This window comes from Parasteatoda tepidariorum, chromosome 2 (assembly GCF_982258835.1).
Source record: "Parasteatoda tepidariorum strain Cologne lab strain chromosome 2, Ptep-v5.0, whole genome shotgun sequence".
NCBI classification, from domain to species: Eukaryota; Metazoa; Arthropoda; class Arachnida; order Araneae; family Theridiidae; genus Parasteatoda; species Parasteatoda tepidariorum.
Window position 1 is genome coordinate 7,875,210 of NC_141756.1, and position 19,240 is coordinate 7,894,449.

The window sequence follows — 19,240 nt, forward strand, 5'->3', positions numbered from 1 at the left end:
TAATTCAATGAACGGATACCACTAGTAGCCATACGTGCAAAAGACCGGGAGATCTGTGTTAAGTTCACCGGATTTTGAGCACTTGTGATGAGAGCTGTACTAAGTTCACGGTTGTATGCGTGGTATTTCCCGTGTTGCTATTAGTAGTCGAGTGTGTGCAGGATCCCGTTGAGTGTAAATGAGACTGAGAAGCAACAGCGCGAGGAGAACGATAACGCAGTCGCAACTAACAAGTCAGCTGTTAATCGAGGACCATCTATCGAAGATGGCGAGTTTGTCGAGGTAGGCGTGTTCGTATCACGTCCAGAGATCAATATTCGAACATTCTGTAGATTCGATAGTTTCAGAAAGCATTCAATAATGCCAAATTTCATCGATCAAAATTTACCTCAAAATTGAATCGAGTTGGCATGCCTTATATACTAGTGAATTGATGTTTAACAATCGTAAAGGTAGTTATGCCCCAATCTGACATATTTTTTTCAGTAACTATTAGAAACTGAGAATAAGGCATTGATTTTGATAATTTAGTGGAAAAATGTCGCCAAATTGGCGATTTCTGAAAAGTTTAATAACTTTTGAAATATATAAGTTATTTGCTTTTTTTCTAAAGTCCAGATAATTCTTCAAGAATTGCTCCAAGTATAAGGCGACAGAGCTTAGAAAAACAGTGCTAATAATTTGTGCAAGAGAAGGATTCGTTTTTCTGAGACATAAGAAGTGTCGGCCAGATATACTTTTAACAAAGAGTCAGATACTTACAGGGCTCTCAAAGGGGAAATTTTTTAACTCTCCCACTGCTCTGTCTCAATCCGAATTCCCAGATATATAATTATGTGTTTTTTTTCCAAATTTACAAATATATTTTCACGATGGCCTTTTTTATGCTATTTATGTTGAATAGCATTGCGCATTGAATTAACCTAAATTTTTGCTTTGTACCAGTAATATTACCTCCTTTTTCACTTACTTTCTTAAGAAATTTACAAGTTTATGTTTATAATGGTAATTTTACAGTTTATAATTATTTATGCAGTGAAATTATGCGCAATATTTGATACAAATGTAATATTTAAATATCAATGTATGGAAAAAAAATCTTGTAAAGCTACCATACTGTATTGTTATGACATTTCTGGTAAAAAAAATATCACAATTTAAACTGCTAAACAAAATCTTATGGTATTTAAATGATTCATTTGATAAATTTTCCAATCATCTGATAACTATTTACAATAAATTCTGATTTTAAAAATTATAATTCGTATTGCCACACATTTAGTAAAAAATGTCATTTTTATGCCGTGCTTTAAGGTATTAGGATAAAATTACCAAATTTCATCACATATTATAAAACTATATTTTATTACTAATTTTACCAAAATCTTTACCAAAGCGCTTCGGTAAAAATTAACGAGTTTTTTTATGCTCCCATGAGCCAGAAACGTGACAAATTTTACAATATTCTTGCAATTTTGACCATACTTTTTCTTCACAAAGTTAATTGCTCTCGTATATAAATTGAATGAAATAAAAGGTTTCAAGGAATGTATACGTCACATAATTCTGGTACTATACCTTTAAAAAAGTACTAACATTCATATAACAGATTCAATGAGCAGGAAAGCGATCGGAGAGGAATTATGAAAGGAGATTTAGATATCGAAAAACCACAGCGAGCTGTGGGGGGAATCTCTTAATTTATTTATAATTTATAAAACATTTTAACATTTTACGCAACTGATACAGGTATACGCTTGTTTTAATAAATTCTGCTTCATTTAAACTGAATTCTTCAAAACAAAAGCTACTACACTGCAAAAAATTTCGGATCAAGTTACGGTAAAAAACACCGTCACGCAGGCTGCTAGTACTTTTATCGTGCCGCAAAATCCACTTTTACCGGAACATGATACAGAACAAAAAATCTAATCTACCGCAATTTTTACTGTAATAATTACCGTGAAATAGCGGAATCACTCAAATAAATAAATATCACTGTAAAAATTACGGTATAATATTATATGGTAAAAGCAAGTTTTAGCTTAAAAGGTGTGATGAATCATTAGTGCCAGTACTTTATACTGTAGTTTGATTCGGAATTTTTTACTGTGTAGAAGAGTCCCTCTGTAGACTGATCGTAAAGATTCGGTTCCCAGCAGATCTCCGAAGTCAAGCATCACTGTTGGTGAGCGGGTGGGAGACCACTTTGATCAGCCTGCGTAGAGTCCGAGGGTGTGCTGTATTGGTCTTCGTTAAACTGTTCGACCGTAAAATGCTCGATTTCGGGCGCAGGTCGTCAGGCTACTAAAGCAGGGAAGCCATCTCCTCAGCAGAGAAACAAAATTGTGATGGCATATCTGAGGATCATCTTCAGAGATGTTTCCCAGACCGTCGCCAATAGCCCATTGCGTAGCTGCAGTGCGACGTAAATAAAATACCAACCTAGCTACAGTTCAGAAATTCATACTATAATTTTATGGCATAAAAAAAATGAAAACTTGAACAACAATATCTCAAATGCTAAATATAGAAAGTGAATCCTGTTGTTATTACAATGTAAACAAAAACGTAACTTTTTGATGCTCAGAACAACATTAATTACATTTGCGCCTTTTATAATCAAAGCCGTAAGCAGCAATATTTACTTAAATTCTCTAACTTAGGAGATAATAATTGTGATAAAGAACACTATAAATGATTCAACCAGGAAACGTCCCTCAATATTACATGAATCATAAAATAAAATACTTTGTCAATAGCAATGAGGAAAGAAAGATTTCTTATTTCTTTAAAATATGTTCTTTAAAACAGGCAAGAGTTTTCAAGTTTTACAGTTTTATTGTCAAGGATCCGTCACTTAATCTCATTTTTTTACAGTTTGCGTGGCTTTTATCTTATCATTTTCAAACATTCACTTTCCTAAAATGCATTTCGCCTTGCTCAGTGAGATGATGGCCTTTGAAAAACCAATTATAACTTACTAAGTTTTCTTATCTTGCATGTTTGGTTATAAAGAAATTAGACACAATATTCAATTTAATTCTCCGCAAATATTTTGGTTCCATAAAATTTTTGTTTGGAAGTTGATACTTCCTGGTTTACTTGCTAAAAGAAGGTTAAGGTTTAAAAAAGGTTTGGAACAAGAATTTCAATTTTATTCTCTGCAAATATTTTGATTCATTGGATTTTTTTCAAATCTTCTGACATCAGGCAGTAGTGTCTGTCTAATTTGCTAAACAAACACTATCGTTTTATAAAATTTTAATACAAAAAATATCGTATTCTTTTCAAATATTCGAATAAACTTCAATTATTTGTACATTTTGTGTGTTTTGCCACTTTGCTAGATCATTGAAATTGTTTACTCAAAGCAAAAATATATTTTTAATTATGTTGTGGAAAGCAGCTGGCATAGCCCAATTATAAATAAGAACATCAATATAATATAAACGTTACAATCATATAATATCAATACAGTATTGTAAACTTAAATAAGGTAGAAATTGTTAAACTAACATTTTGACGATTATCAAAACAATTTTGAGTGGTAAAGCACTTACCAACGTTATTTTAGATTACAAAATCTAAATAATAAAAAATTGTAATTAAGATGTTAAAGCATCAATCTAGGTTGAAAAATTAGCATTTCATTCTTATGGAATATTCAGATGATAACTGCTTTATATAGTTTATGTACAGTGTGTCAAAAAAAACTGACCACCCAAAATAACTTTTGATTTAATCCCCGGATCTTCACGTTCTGGGACTAAATCTTACTGGTTCGAAGGGTTAACCTCAAACCCACTTATTAATTAGAGCAGACAATTGTTTAAATTACGAAATCAGAAGAAAAACATACTTTCTCTGAATAAACACACCTTTTTTTTTCCAACGGATTCGGTCTTAGAAATTTATTGAGAGCGATCGGACCCCTTAATGTTAATTTTACTTTAAGTGTATTTCACCATATCTCGGGAGCATTTTAAGTGAATTGAAAAAAATTTGTGCACAATTATAAAATTTATTTACCCAAAGATAATTCCAAGCAAAAAATAAATTTCAGTAAACATTTATTATTTTTTTGCGTAACAGTCAAAAAAAATTTGAATTGCAAGGTGTACAATTTTTTACGTCATTTTAAAGCATATAATTTTAAATGGCAAAATAGAAACTTTGAGCCAAATCGGTCGAATAATTCCTGAGAAATGGAATCTTAAGGAAGTTGTACGTTTAAAATTCGATTTCTCACGAACTGTTCAACCAATTTCGTTCAAATTTCGTAATTTGCCATGTAAAAATATCTACTTTAAAATTATCTAAAAAATTTTATACGTTACAATTAAAAAATTTCTGAATATTATTAAATTAAGGAATAAAAATATAATAAGTATTTACTAAAATTTATATTTTGCATGGAATTTTATAATTATGTACAAAAAGTTTTCAATTCGTTTAAAAAGCTCTTGAGATATGGCGAATCTTCAAAAAGTAAAATTAACAATAAGGGGTCCAAATTTAGGATCGTTCTCCTGACTGAACTATAAGGACCTTTTTTTCAGATTGTGCCTCCCCCCTGTATTTTGGGGTTCAGAAATCTGAAACTGTTCAAAAGAAGGCATGTTTACTCAGAGGACGTACGTTTCTGTATCTGATATCGTAACTTAAAATATCGTTCGCACAAATTAATCAGTATATTTAAGGTAATCCCCTCGAATTATTATGAATTATTATAACGAGAAAATTCGATCATTAGGATCAGAAGTTATTCAGGGTGGTTCATTTTTTGGCCCACTATGCACTCTGGAAAAAAAAGTATGGACAAAGATACTAGAATATGGAAAAATTTACTTCGTTCCTGGCTCTCGGGAGCAGCAATAAGCTAATGATTATGGTAAAATTAGCAAAGTAATATGGTTTTATAATTTGCGATGAAATTTGGTTAATGTGGTAAAATTTAATAATTTTATCATGATACCTTAGAGCATGGTATACAAACCATTTATTAGGTTAAATTTAGTTTTAGGTTTTGTACTTTTTACTAAATGCGTGGTAATTTTGAAAGCCAGAATTTTCGATAAAGCGTTACCGTTTGAACTGAAAAGTTACCAGATGAATGGCTTAAATACAATGTATTTTGATTTTCATTATAAGAATTATTTTTTTCCACCAAAAATTTCATTACCAAGTAGTGGAGTAATTTTTCTAAAATGTTTTCTCCATGTATGTTACCTACAATACTGTAAATACCTCATTTTTAGGCTAAGTTTGAAATGGGAAAACAATTTTATACTTTCCCAGGTATTGATACACATTGACAGATGTTCTTTGACTAGGCATGAAATGCGAGACTATGGGAGAAAGAAACATCGAATTTTTTTTAACTTCATTTTCTTTTCTTTTCTTTTTTTTAAAAAAAATATTGCTAATTTGATGACCAAAAAAAAAAATCTTAATTCAATTCATGAATTTTTTATGAAACACAAATTTATCTAAATCTGCTTATTTGATTATAATTAACACTATCCGATATGGGAAAACATATTAAAAAAAGCATTAGTGTAGGGAATACCGGACAATGTCCCACACCCTGTTATAATACATGAAGATTACTAAAATGGCGTGACTTTCTTATTTAAGGAAAACAAAATAAAATATGAATTACTTGTCGTATATGTGAATGAACAAAATTGGTGGTTGTTGACTTCTACCGGTGAATGTTGACAAGCACATAGTCGCTTTGGTAAATGTCCGAAATCTATACAAGGTCCAGTTAAGTGTCACTGCGCGGCATACATTTGCCCGGTATACCCTACTAGACTGATGTTTTTTTAAGGCCCCGTACTCCGAACACTGATGTTTCTCCTAATCTATCCTCAGCAGATATTAAAATATGGAATAAATATAATAATATCAACGAATAAATTATTATCAAATCAGATATAACAAATATTTCGGACATTCACCAAAGCGACTATGTGATTGTTGACATTCACCGGTGAAAGTCGACATTCACGGTAACATATGTTACTTTTAAACATTAGTTATTAATTATGATCACGGAAATTAAAAATACGAAACTATCATATTTCGGTACTTTGCCAATTAGTCATTTGACATTATATAAAATGTCTAAGACTTGTCTGCAACTTTGTTAATTACATATTGCAACAGTGATAATTATGCTGTAGCTGTTTTAAACTCATTTCCTGCTCGAATGTTCACTTTACAGTTTTGTGAACATTCTAGGGATTTGCGCTCTTACCTTTGAAAGAACAAATCTGTCGCTCGAGGGGTCCTTTGGATTTTCTAAACGATAACGCATGATTCGAAAGAAAAGTACAGACATGATTTCAGCAATCGATGAGCAGGATGTGGGATGTCTAAAATAGAAATAAAAAAAGGCTCTTCAATTCATCGTATTTATAACTTACTATCCTCAAATAAAATTATGTTATAAAGTTATAATAACTTAGGATACATGAAATACCTTTTAGAGAACTAAATTCAAACCTCTATTTTTGCCTATTACTTAAACAATAATTTGCTGCATCATTTTTCTCATTGCCACATAGTGAAACTTTTGTTTTCGTTACAAGTATCGAAAGTAAAAATTAAAACTACGTACTTTTACTTATACTAGATTCATTTGCAATTAAACAATAATTTGCTAAATCATTTTGTTCATTATCACATAGTGAGTCTTTTGTTTTCGTTACAATTATCGAAAGTAAAAGTAAAAACTGCTTATTTTTACTTGTACTTTGTTACTTTTGAGAGTAAATGGAGAGTTTAGCATTTCGGTACTTTTGAAAGTTAATGTTTTCACTTGTATTTAGTTTCTTTTGAAAGTTAGTACTCTTACTTATTCTTTGTTATTTTTAAAAACTAGTTCTTTCACTTTATGACTTTTGGAAACTGATATTTTCAGATTTCGTTACTTTTTATGATAAGTACTTTCTTGTATTTCGCTATTTTTGAAAATTAGTAATTCTACTTTTACTTCGTCACTTTTCAAAGTCTTTGTACTTTCTAGCTAATACTTTTACTCTGCTTTTTAGCCAGTACTTTCACAAGTACTTCATTCTTTCAAAATATTAATATTTTTCAAAAATTAGTACCCTGTCTTGTACATTATTGATTTTTAAAGTTATCTAATATTTATAAAAATTATGAATTATAAAAATCATAATTTATAAGAATTATAAATTACAAAATGCATTAAATTTCTTTAATTTGATTTATTTTTATAAAAAAGAAATTGTTTACATTTTCTGCAGTCCGCTGCGAGACTTTATATTAAATGAGTTATATTTTGCGCTTTGTTACACTCTACTAAAAACATGTAGGAAGAGATAAAACGAATTATAATCACTTTCTTAAACTAAATGTCTGTTCCTTGATCTTTGAAATATCACTAGCAATTGAGAGAATTTGATAAAATTTTCTCTAAACAGTGAGATCCCCCCTCAAAGTTTTCCCTACTTATGCAGCATGATACTTAAATTTAACGTAAATTTTTGGGAAATTGGTAACGTCAATCAGCTTTATATATAAATTTTACACAATATTGACGAAATGATTTTATTATTGAGATATTTATCAAAAAGCTTTGGTATATATTATGTAATATTAACGGATTGAACTTTACCAACTACCCTTCGTAAGATTGGTTTCGTACATTTTACAGACCAAAGAATATTTACTATTTAGATTTGGTAAAAAGGATTTTGTATATTTTACGTATTATTGACAAAGCAATTTTAGAATTTAAATTTCGGTTCGAATTTATTTGCGTAAATTTTCTGTTTTTTTGAATAACCGTTTTTTCTATAATTTGACATTTCAAATTACGTACATTTTGACGTATTGTTGACGTAAATATTATGTAAAAATAACGTACTCATTCTCACCCAGTAAAAAGTGGTTGGTAAAATATTCTTAAAATAAACGAACGAATTATATAGAATTTTCTTTTAGTGTAGTATCGTTTGTTTTAAAGAATTCAGTTTAAATGAAACATTGTAAATATAATTTATTAAAACTAGCATCTTCGTGTATCAATTACATAAAATGCTAAAATATTTTAAATTATAAATTAAATAAGACATCCCACCTACCACTCGTTGGGCTCGGCGACCTCTGAATCTTCGAATATTACACAGTTACTTTCTCAGTAATATTTATTTAATTAGAGTGATTTAGTGATTTTATGGTATTACTGTAAAAATTACTGTATATTAGATTTTTCATTAAGGTAAAAAGGAATTTTACGGTAAAAAGTACGGCATATTCAGTACTCGTACTTTTTACCGTAATTTAATCCTGAATTTTTTTCACAGTGTACAAGCGTTTGTTTTGAAGCCCCCGGTTCTTAGGGTGTATCATCCAGGAAAATCCATTTTACCATAAAATCCATTTTTACAGTAATTTCACAGTAATATTTATTTAATTAGAATGATTCAGGGATTTTACTGTAATTGCTACTGTAAAAATTATGGTATGTCCGATTTTTGTTAAATAACATGTTTCGGTAAAAATGAATTTTACGGTGAAATGTACCGGAACCCTGAAAGCGGATACTTTTTATCGTAATTTGATCCGTAAGTTTTACATTGAAATTCTCCATTAATTCACCTGTATTTTTATATTTTGAAAACTTTTTATCAACATTTGAAACTCCATTGTTTTCTCTGGATTAATTAAATTCATTTTTCTCTAAACCTTAAATTTCAATATTCCGATGAAGATAAAACAGAATTTGCGGTGAAAAGTATACTCATCAGAAAAAACTAAGTTCAGACTTTTATTAGAAAGATCAAAGATTTTGCATTCATAAAGTGATTACGTTGAGTTAAGAGGATTAAAAAGTTTAATTATGAGCCTGAACTAGAGGAACAAATGAAATAGAAAAGTATAGCTTAAACACTGGATTATGCAAAATCTAACTAATTAGATCGAAATAGAAACTCTTAAAGTTTTGAGCATTCAAACATCTAAAAATTCTCTAAACTAATTGAATTGAATTTTTCGGTATGTTAATCAACCATTTCATCGAGCGGTAAAAAAAATAAGCACTATTAAATGTTTCAACACTGTGCCTTAAATATATTTTTGCACACAGTTAACATTGAATCTATTTTCAAATACATGAGGTTTCAGTCTAGTTTCTGTCATCGCTACATTTTTTAATAAAAAATTAATATTATTTTTAAGTTTAAGGAAGTTTATTACTTTCAATTCAAATTATACGACCAAATTATACAACCAAAACAATATGAAAATAAATGAGGAAAAACTGGATCCAACCTCGTGATTTTCCGGCCAATAAAATTGCACGGACAACAATGTAAAACTGGTACACCATCATTAGGCATACTCAAAACAAAATAAAAATTTCAACAAACTGAAGCTGGTAAGTTTAGTTGTAACAATTCAGCAGTCAGCACTATCTATATTATATAAAACGCTAATACGTACGTATGTATCAATAAAACCGATGATATTTCTTTTCTCGCGCTGGCAACAGTTTTTATTTTTAATTGATTGGATTCGGCGAGCAAGAGCACGTAGTGAGCAACCAGATAACAATAACCAGAGTGAGCATTATCAGGTTGTTCAATTCAGATTCATGCACTAAAAACATGACAATATTTAATTTAAACTCAATTAGGAATTAATTAATTAATTGAAGTGAGAATGCTTTAAAAGGCCGCTGTTGAATTGATATTTTTCTACTGGGAGCTACCTAAACGTCTAAAAAACGTTTAAGTGTTTGTATTGAATGCATTGAATTTTTTTTATATTTCGCGTTTATTTATGCATTGAATTTTCACGCTTTAAAATGCAGAATATTAGTGAAGCAATATTTGATAATTTATTTTGCTAATATGTTTCTTATTTAGCTAATGTTTTGATTTTTTCACCATGTACAATATAAATAGCTAATATACTTTTTTAAAAGCCAATAAGAACATTGGTAGAATTCTTCTACATAAGTACAATACTATGTATTTGATGATAAAATACTATGTCCTTGATGATAATATATTATGTCTTTGTGCTAGAACGTTGTGTTCATTGGCGAGCGAGAGCAGCGAGCCATGGTTCACGGCGTGAACCACATAGGATTGCGTAGCAATTCTCGGGGGTTGGCGAGCGTTAGCGAGCAGGGGGCGGAGCCTCCTAGTTAAAAATTATTACTTTTTCACACTCACGCGTTCTCAATTTTGCTTGGCTGCTTTGTGCGTTACCAACCGCTCAAGATAGATACCGCGCAAGAGAGAGAGATAGATAGATGATTTTATTGAGTTGAACGCACACAACAAAATACCCTGTGAAGCGGTATGTTTTAATTTGTATTTAATAAAAAATTTAAAATATTTCAAAAAATCAGATCACAAAGAGATTTGTCTCTCTTGATCTGATAAGAGGTCACAAAACTTTCTAAAAATATCTTAAACAATTAAATATCTTAAACAATTAAATATTTCAACAATTCAAACTTTTCACACATTCTTACTTTATTAAAGAATTCGATGATATAGAATAATATATTTCAGCAATCTAGAATATTTTTCAATATTCTAAACATGAATATAGTGTTTTAACTTCCTACCTTCTTATAAAGAACAATAAAAAAAGCTTTTAACAATCTGTATTTTTTTTCAAACAGTTTAACAACTATTAATATATGCAGTTATTAAATATAAAAAACTTTCTTAGAATACAAAAAAAATTTATTATTAAAATATCATATTTAAAGTTTAATATTTAAAAAAAAGTAAAATAAAATAGCAAAATATTCTAATAATCTAAAGCTTTTTATCCTTTCCAACTATTAAGAAATACAAGAAATAACGAATGTTTTAATTTAATACTCTGCACTACTTAGCATAAAAATTATTTTTAAGGAGTGCAAAGATAATTTATTGTATTTTAACAATCTAACCTGTTATTAAAATCAAAAGCTATTAGATTTTGACCGTCGAAACTACTTGTTAGAACATATAAAAAAATTTGAAACTATAAATCTAATTTCAATGAACTAGATTTATAGTTTTAATTTTTTTCATTGAAAATCATAATAATTCATATTTTTATTAATAATTCATATTTATATCATCGTTATTTTATTAATAATTCATATTTATATCATCGCTATTTTATTAAAAATCATGATATTTTATTAAAAATCATAATATTTTATTAACCGAAAGTAGTTATCTTTTTACTTTCAAACCACGACAATATTCCATTTCAAAAGAAATCGCAGAAAATGATATTTTAACATCTAAACTACTTTTGAGAAATATAAAAATGTACAATCTTAAACTTTTTTTTACATTAGTTTTAACATTAAAATTTTTTATTTATTTTATTTATTTATTTTTTTGCTTTTGAAGAACACGGGTAGGGGTGGGAGGAGTAAGACCGGGTAGCTAAGATTCGAGGGACAGTTGGATTTAAACTGTTAAAACTAGGATTAAGCAATACATTCATCCTTTAGCTCCGTACTATATACTTTCTAAAGAACCGTGGTGCCCCAGGGATAGAGCTTTCACCTTCCAATGACGTGAACCGGGTTCGAATCAAAGCCATGACTGATCGATACGAATTCCTCACACAGCTCGGACCATCCCAGTGCTGACGTAAAATATCTTCAGACGGTAGATGGATCCCCATTGCCATCAGGCTAACCGTGGGAAGATTTCATGGTTTTCCTCTCCATTTAGCGTAAATAAAATATGTGATTCCTGAAGAGTCATACATGAACTATTATTTTTTAAATGATTTTTTTCCCCAAAATAGTCAAATCATCCGACTTTGCCCCAATAGTGGTTAACACATGTTAACTCTATAGGGAAATTAGAAATACAAGAAGTTCAGTGAAAAAGTAGCAACATTTATATTTTATGTGAAAATTTAAGAAAATTGTGCATGCAATTTACATGTGATGTAGTGAAGGCCGTACTCAAAGGGGGGGGGGTGGAACCATCGTTTCGAGGTCCAAAGACTGCTGAGAGCCCTATCAAAATTCTTTACCAACAATATATAATGTACGAAACGTATTTTTCCACTGTATGCGTGCACTTCATAGCATCTCATAGCACACATCATTACGCATCCATTGCGCACCTTCTACCTAAACAGCTATTAAATATTCATTGATGTTTTTCACACGCAGCTAATGAGACGGATGCATATGAGGCAGTTGGCCTCATCATCTTTGTGTTTATTGTTCTGTGTTTTGTCCTGTTGTCTGTGTTAATAACTGTTTGGTTAATTTAGTTATGGTCGTTGCCTTTTCCATAATAATCTTTATAAACTAGCTTTTTTTTTTTTTTTTTTTTTTTTTTTTTGCTACAGTAAATGCAGAGAACTTCTTTACATTTATATAAAAGCTACAATTTTGTATAATGGGACTTCAAAATTTCTCCAAAATATGAAAATAAGACTTTTTGCGCTTTGAAGAAGGAGTCCTCGGTAGATTTCATCTTGAGGCCCGTAATGCCTTTTGTTCTGCAATGGATGTAGTTATATCTTCTTCTCCCACTGCACTGTAGTTTTCGTGGGCCCAGCATAGACACACATTAAGGGGAGCAAGACTGGGCAATACCCCGAGATCAAAGATTATCATAATGAAACAGACAATGCTACCATTGGAATAAATCCTTATTATTTATTAAGGTATGAATCTTTAGTTAACGAACAATAAGTTGGACTAAATATAATTTTAATAATTATAATGACCAATAAATAAGGCAAGTTTAGAAAAAAAAATTAGAGTTGGCATGGAAAAACAAACTTTTCTACGCAGTTTAAAAACAAACAACAACAAAAAAATATTAGGGAGTAGACATTGGAAAAACAAACTTATCTACACAGTTTGAAAAAAAAAACATTAGAGAGTTGGCATTGAAAAACAAACTGATCTTCACAGTTTAAAAAAAAAAACATTAGACAGTTAGCATTGAAAAATAAACTTATCTTCAGCTTAAAAAAAAAAAAAAAAAAAAAAAACGTTAGAGAGTTGGCATTGAAAAACAAAATTATCTACACAGATCCCGTGAATTAATCAAAAGCAACTCATTATTATGGTAAGTCCTTTTACTTGACCAGTAAAGTTTAATTCAGAATTTGTTCGTTAAAAAACAGAAGTAATTTTGATACAATCATCCTATTCCTCCCTAGACAAAATATAATATTCAAATAATCAAATACTATATTGAAATTATTTTATTTAAGAAAAGTTTGCATGTCAATCAAATGAACATAAATCATGACACAGTGTTTAGTTTTATCAACTTTTTGTTACTTTCTAAATTTAATGAATGCAATCTATTAACAGAGTTAGATTCTTTCCCTTGCGATTTTATATTTATCAGAAAAATCATACTATTCAAAATCCGAATTGTCACCATAGTTAAGTTATGAAATTGGTATCTATCAAGTCATCTTTCCTTGCGCGCAAATCATAGTCAAGGTCACGCTGACTTCAGAATCTAAACTTGTTGTATAATAAGCAAATTCTTTTTAGTTTTCTTCTAATGCAAACTATCAGTTACTGCAAGATTTCTAAACTTACGGATTCACAGGTTTACTAATTTAGAAGTCTGTTAGCCGATTTCTCATTACTTTAATGGTTATCTGTTCTTTTATTATTAACTTTTCTGGAAACTTAAAGTTTTAATGCATCGTTGTCATTTGCTTCTATTTTGAAATTTTCCAAGTTCTTTGAGTTTTCTTTAAAATTTAACTTTTTCAGATTTCATTTAACACTTTAAAGATCTACTTATGTTTGTTTTCAACACCACGCATTATTTAGCTGGTATGTCGAATTTTATTCGAAGTGTCGAAACGGTGTACTCAATTCAGAGAGGATAACGTAGACAAATCTTTTATTAAGAGACAAGGAGACAGCAAAAATACGCCCTAATTAGAGAGATCTGTTAGTCTACAAATTTCGTCGCAGAGTAACAGGGAATGCTACTTAATGCAAATGCGATGAGGCTTAACATAAAATAATTGATTTATTGATTATTTAAAGTAAACAAATGAATCGCATGTTTCTAATGTCAACATAATCTTAGAATTTTGACATAAAAATCTAGGGGGGAAGAACTATTTATGTCCATGAAAGCTGAATATGAGAGAAAAAAATGAATCTCAAGGTGGACAGCAACTGTTTTTCTCCCAACGCAGGCCATCATCACTGTGCTATAACTTTCGGGGATAAACGATTTTCCACGTCACAGTTTTGTCAAAAAAAAACTTACTTAGTTAGCAATCTTTAAAACTAACCTCAAAATTCAACTAGTTAGTATCCTCAAAATGCAACAAATTACAATCCAATCGTTCCTTTAGTAAAAAATTGACATAAACTAATCTCCCCCTTGATCCTCCCATGTTTGCATGTTAAGTAAATAAACGTAGTTGATTTGAAATAAAGTAAATACTGTATTTGAACCATTTTGCAATCACTATAAACACGTGTAATGTTTGATAGATAATGTCAACAAACATATAAGCATATGATCTTAGAGTGCATTTTCATGAAATAAAAAAACAACTAGTTTTGTAACATATTAATGAAAGTAATTGAATTAAACTTTTATTTACTAATTAGTCCTGTTTCAACAGAAAGATAAATATTTAAATTGGATTTTAACATTCTAAATTTCGTGACTTTTGAAATCTATTTTTTCGTTTTCATGTGATTGGGACATTCTTTCAGGTTAATTTATCGCCAAACCTTATACAATTTCGCAACAAGCGATGCGTAAGCAAGCGTCAACAAAACTTTAAGAGTGATGCAGCAATTAAAAATGAAAGGGTTTCAAGGATATCTCTACGCAGGAACTTAGACAGAAACACCTTCCGTGCTATTGAAGAAAGTTCAAACTTAAATGACACAACCTATTAAATAAACGAACCTTCATTAAATAACTTGTACTTCCACTTCAAATGGTCAAAGAGTTAGTTCTACTTCATAATTATTTTTGATAGGGTATTGTGTGGTTATAAGTTATTCTTTATACAAAACAGTTTGGCAACGGAATGAAATAAGCTATCTTTTTTTTACGAGCAGAATTATGATTTGGAGAGACTTAAATCGGAAAAGAGCTTAAAAAAGTGTCATGGCCTTGAACGCTACAAACTACGGAAGCAGACGAATTTTGTGGCTACTAGGTAAGTCATATTTAAATTCATTACATAATCACAATGTTTCACTGAATTAACCAAGCCCTTATTAAATTACATATTATTAATTTGCTTATGCAAATTAATAATTTATATTCCGCAAATAATGTAATAAATACGCATATGTGAATAGTTTTTTTTATTCATATCTCATACAATTTTAGTTCATAATTGTTTTCAGACATTTTGCAATGAGTTCTAAATTTTGTAGATTTTTACCAATAGAACTAAAAATGTTTCGGTGGAGCTCTTTTTATAAAATTTGGCTTATATAACGATATTTCATATTAAATCTTTAGGTAATTTATATAACTCATTATTAATATAAACAGCTTTTAGTAACAAAGCGGGTCACCAAAGGCGGCTAGTATTTAATTAGGAATTTCAATTGAATATTTTTTATATTGATTTATGAAACAGTTTTTTGTTGAGAAACAAAAGCAATCTATGCGGATGAATTGATTGAGAAGCGATCGGGGCAAGTGAAATGATTGCATAGCAATCATAGGAGTAAAATTCCCCTAGTTTTGAGAAAATCCTTAGATTAACAATTATATTTTCTTTTCACTAACTCTTAAAATGTTACTTAAATAGGATGAAAACTAACTGATTTATCGAATCTAAATTCGAAAATTAGGAGTAAAAAATGATAAATGCACAGGGAGAAAAAAAATCCTTCGATATTGTACAAACATAAGGAAATTCTAAATTCAAATTTCAGTAAAATAAATAAGTTAAAATTTAATTTCAAATTCTGTTAACTGCAAATTATTGCTATATATAACAATTTTTATCCCGAAAACTCTGTTTATATAAAAAAATTTAAATCAAAATAATTCTTTAAAGGGATAGAAAAAAGAACAAAATATTTTTTTTAAAAATTACTTCATAAATTTTGGCTATTTAAAATCGTTTTCCAATTTCTAATTACTGTAGTTGAACAAAATAACACACAATATGACAATACACAATACATAAGCAAGATTATATATTTCCACTTTTTTAATGCAGTTCTTGTAAAAATAAATGCAGAAATTTTATTTATCAGGAAGCATTTGTATTGTTTTAAAAAATTTTTACTTGATAGTTTATCAACCTAATACGATGAAAAACTAATAAGGTTTCTCTTATTAAATTTAAATAAAAATTGTCAACTCATTTCATCTTATAAAAAATAATGTAACATTTTTTTCTGAGAGGTGTTTTAATAATTTTTTATTTAACAAATTAAATACCGATTAGTATAGAATTAAATTTTTATAAATATAGGACACTCTCATAAATTTCAATTCTTTTGAATTCATTTTTAAATTTTTAATTGTTGTAGCTGAATAAAAAAAAAGGCATATTGAGAAACATTATGAGCAACATGGTATTCTTTAGTTAAAGATAACAAATCGCCGCTTCATTTGACATAGTTCTTAAAACGGAGATAAAGGCAAAGTGCTTTTAATTAGGAGGGATTAGTATTATTATTTTTAATTTTTTTGAGATTTTATAACCAATTAGTGCAAATCTAAAATGATTTTGATATCAATTTGCTTAAGGAATAACAATCGATTTCGTAATTTTGCAAAATAAAACTTAGTAAGCAAATGTTTTTTTGCTTGTTTTTTTTAATTTTGAGAAACTTCCCATTTTGACTGATTCATTTATTACTTTATGTTTAAAAATATCTCCTTACTGCAAATAAAATTTCATTTTAAGGTAACAAATCTCTTTTCTACAAAGAGGGTTAAGCTCAATATAAAACAAATGATTATACAATATTGCTTTGTCCAATTTTGTTTTTCTGGAAGAAAAAGAATAAAACATGAAATTGACCATAATCCAACTTTAAATTTGTGGCTCATCAATCTTCAATACAGGTATTTATTTATTCCAAATTATTTCTTCCAGAAAACTGGTTTTTATTGTTCATATTAATGATAAAAATCTCTTTTTCAAATTTAACCTAATTTTATGAGTGGTAAGCCATGCGCTAAATCTTCAACGCTTTGTCGCTTACATTGACAATAGGAAAAAACATACTTTGTGGCTATTAAGTGCAGATTTTGGTGATTTATTTATTGTTTGAACGTGAAAAAATTATAAAATTTTATTATATTTATATTTACGATCTAATTTTTTAAATAATTTTTAACCAACTTGTTGCTTATTTTGTAAACTATAAATTATGTAACAAATAATTAAATGGATTAAAAATTTTAAAAACTATATTTTTGAGGAGAACTAAAAAGGTTGAAATAATTTAATTTTCATTCCACCATAAGCAAAAAATCTAAGGCACATCATTTGGAAAGACGTGAGGAGAATTTTTAGTGGTAAATGGAAGTTAATTATAAAAGTGTTTTTGAACTACACTTTTCGTTTTAGATGAGAATAAAACTGAGTTAATTTTATTTATTTTATTAACTTGTATGTGCAATTCTCAAAATTTTTGATTATTTTAATTTATTTTGTTTTTAAATCAGTGCTTGTATGTTTATATTATGCTGTTTACTATACTGTTATACTATACGTATGTTCATACGTATACTGTAATCGAGCAAAAATCTAAAATTCAGTATTAGTACTTTAGCTATTCAGAAAATGGTCGGAATTTTGATTGACATTAAATTGAAAATATCCCAAAAAATTCTGTCTGTAGTGAACTAAAAACGATTGAAACATATATTTCCATCAGACAAAGCTCCAAACGAAATTTGAACTCTCCAGCTAATCGGAAAGTGGTTGAAATTTTGATTGCAAGTTTCCATCATCACACAAAAGGAAGGGATTTAATAAAAGCGTTATAATTAGGAAACAAATTGGTGACTTAAAACTTTGAGCTAGAATTTTTATCTGCATTGTCCTAGTGGGCACTTATGTAGAGAGGGTCACAAATTGTTCCCGTATAGGTTTCAGACCTGGGTCTGAGTTTTGAAAATTTTTAAAAAGTGTAGTTAAACATTTTATACCTAAGCATAAGTTAAAATTTAGCGCATTTGAGGTTTTAAAGTGCAAATGTTTAATTTAGAACCAAAGTTCTGTGTTATTACGTTTTATGTTTGGCAGTACAAAATTCAGATAAAAATGGATGAACCCAGAAGATGAAAATAAAAAGTGTACCCAAGCAAGCAAATTTTGTGCAAATTTTTACGACAATATTACGATATTTTATGGCTATTAGAAAATGGATACACTTTTCAAAATTAAAAACCTACAAAAAAGTTCAAAGTAGTGAAGCTTTTTTAAAACAATTCGTTTATTAAACAATTGAATCTTACTCTACTTATATTATAAGCATAAACATTTGAACATTGTTGGCTACTGATCTCTGGAACTAGCAGGATAAAAAATACGTTTCAATACATATTTACCATATATTTGCAGCATTTATAACACGTATTTTTTTTTTTATTTTCTTTCAATTTCCTTTTATTTCGATCTTCTTATTTTTAATATTAGTATTTAATTATAGTGCAATGATAAAAATAATTTTTAAGAAACAGTAGCTCGATTTTCATTATTTTTAATTATGATTCTGAAAGAGTTTGAGAGGCGCATTTATAAAAAAAATTATAAATCCTAAAATAATCTTATAGTAGTTTGTTTGATAATATACAACAAATGAAACTCTATCATGTTCTTTTCTTCTTTTTTTTTAAACAGAACATTACATAAGAGTGTGAAAGTGACATTTTTTATTAGAAACGCGATTCTTAAAATTGCATTCCATCTTGTACAATACCATACATCTCAGAATAATATTTTAGCTGTTTTTATTCTGAAAGAAACAAAACTGTATCTTATATTATTTTTGAACACACACGTTTAACAATATATTGTTTCAAAGCAGTAATTACTATTGACTAATTACTGTAATTGTACTGTCATTTCACTAAATGTATAAAAATTATTTTCTTGCATTTATTCCTACTCCTTCAACACATTTTTTTCTATTATTAATAATTAATGAATGCCTTTCTCTATTAAATTAACTAATTACTATTAATTTAAAGCATTTATTTTTTCTATTAAAAATAAGTATATA

The 19,240-nt window shown here is 28.8% G+C and overlaps 2 protein-coding genes across 4 annotated transcripts in view; one reads left to right on the plus strand and one right to left on the minus strand.

Annotated features, from left to right (window-relative positions):
• The window catches only part of LOC107453333 (transketolase), a 44,122-nt gene that overhangs the window by 24,615 nt on the left and 267 nt on the right, over positions 1 to 19,240 (minus strand). Inside the window, exons 1-2 of one of the 2 annotated variants that reach the window (XM_071177104.2) lie at positions 14,305 to 14,432; positions 6,266 to 6,383 (exon numbers count right to left, since the gene is read on the minus strand). In XM_071177104.2, coding sequence (XP_071033205.2) covers positions 6,266 to 6,349 — 84 coding nt within the window. In that variant the 5' untranslated portion in view covers positions 6,350 to 6,383; positions 14,305 to 14,432. Of the gene's footprint in view, positions 1 to 6,265; positions 6,384 to 14,304; positions 14,433 to 19,240 lie in introns of those variants that run through there. The other variant, XM_071177103.2, reaches the window with a different exon arrangement.
• The window catches only part of LOC107453332 (uncharacterized), a 49,132-nt gene continuing 44,274 nt past the window's right edge, over positions 14,383 to 19,240 (plus strand). The window contains exon 1 of one of the 2 annotated variants that reach the window (XM_071177107.2): positions 14,383 to 15,192. In XM_071177107.2, the coding sequence (XP_071033208.1) occupies positions 15,141 to 15,192 (52 nt within the window). In that variant the 5' untranslated portion in view covers positions 14,383 to 15,140. The remainder of the gene's footprint in view (positions 15,193 to 19,240) is intronic. The other variant, XM_016070113.4, reaches the window with a different exon arrangement.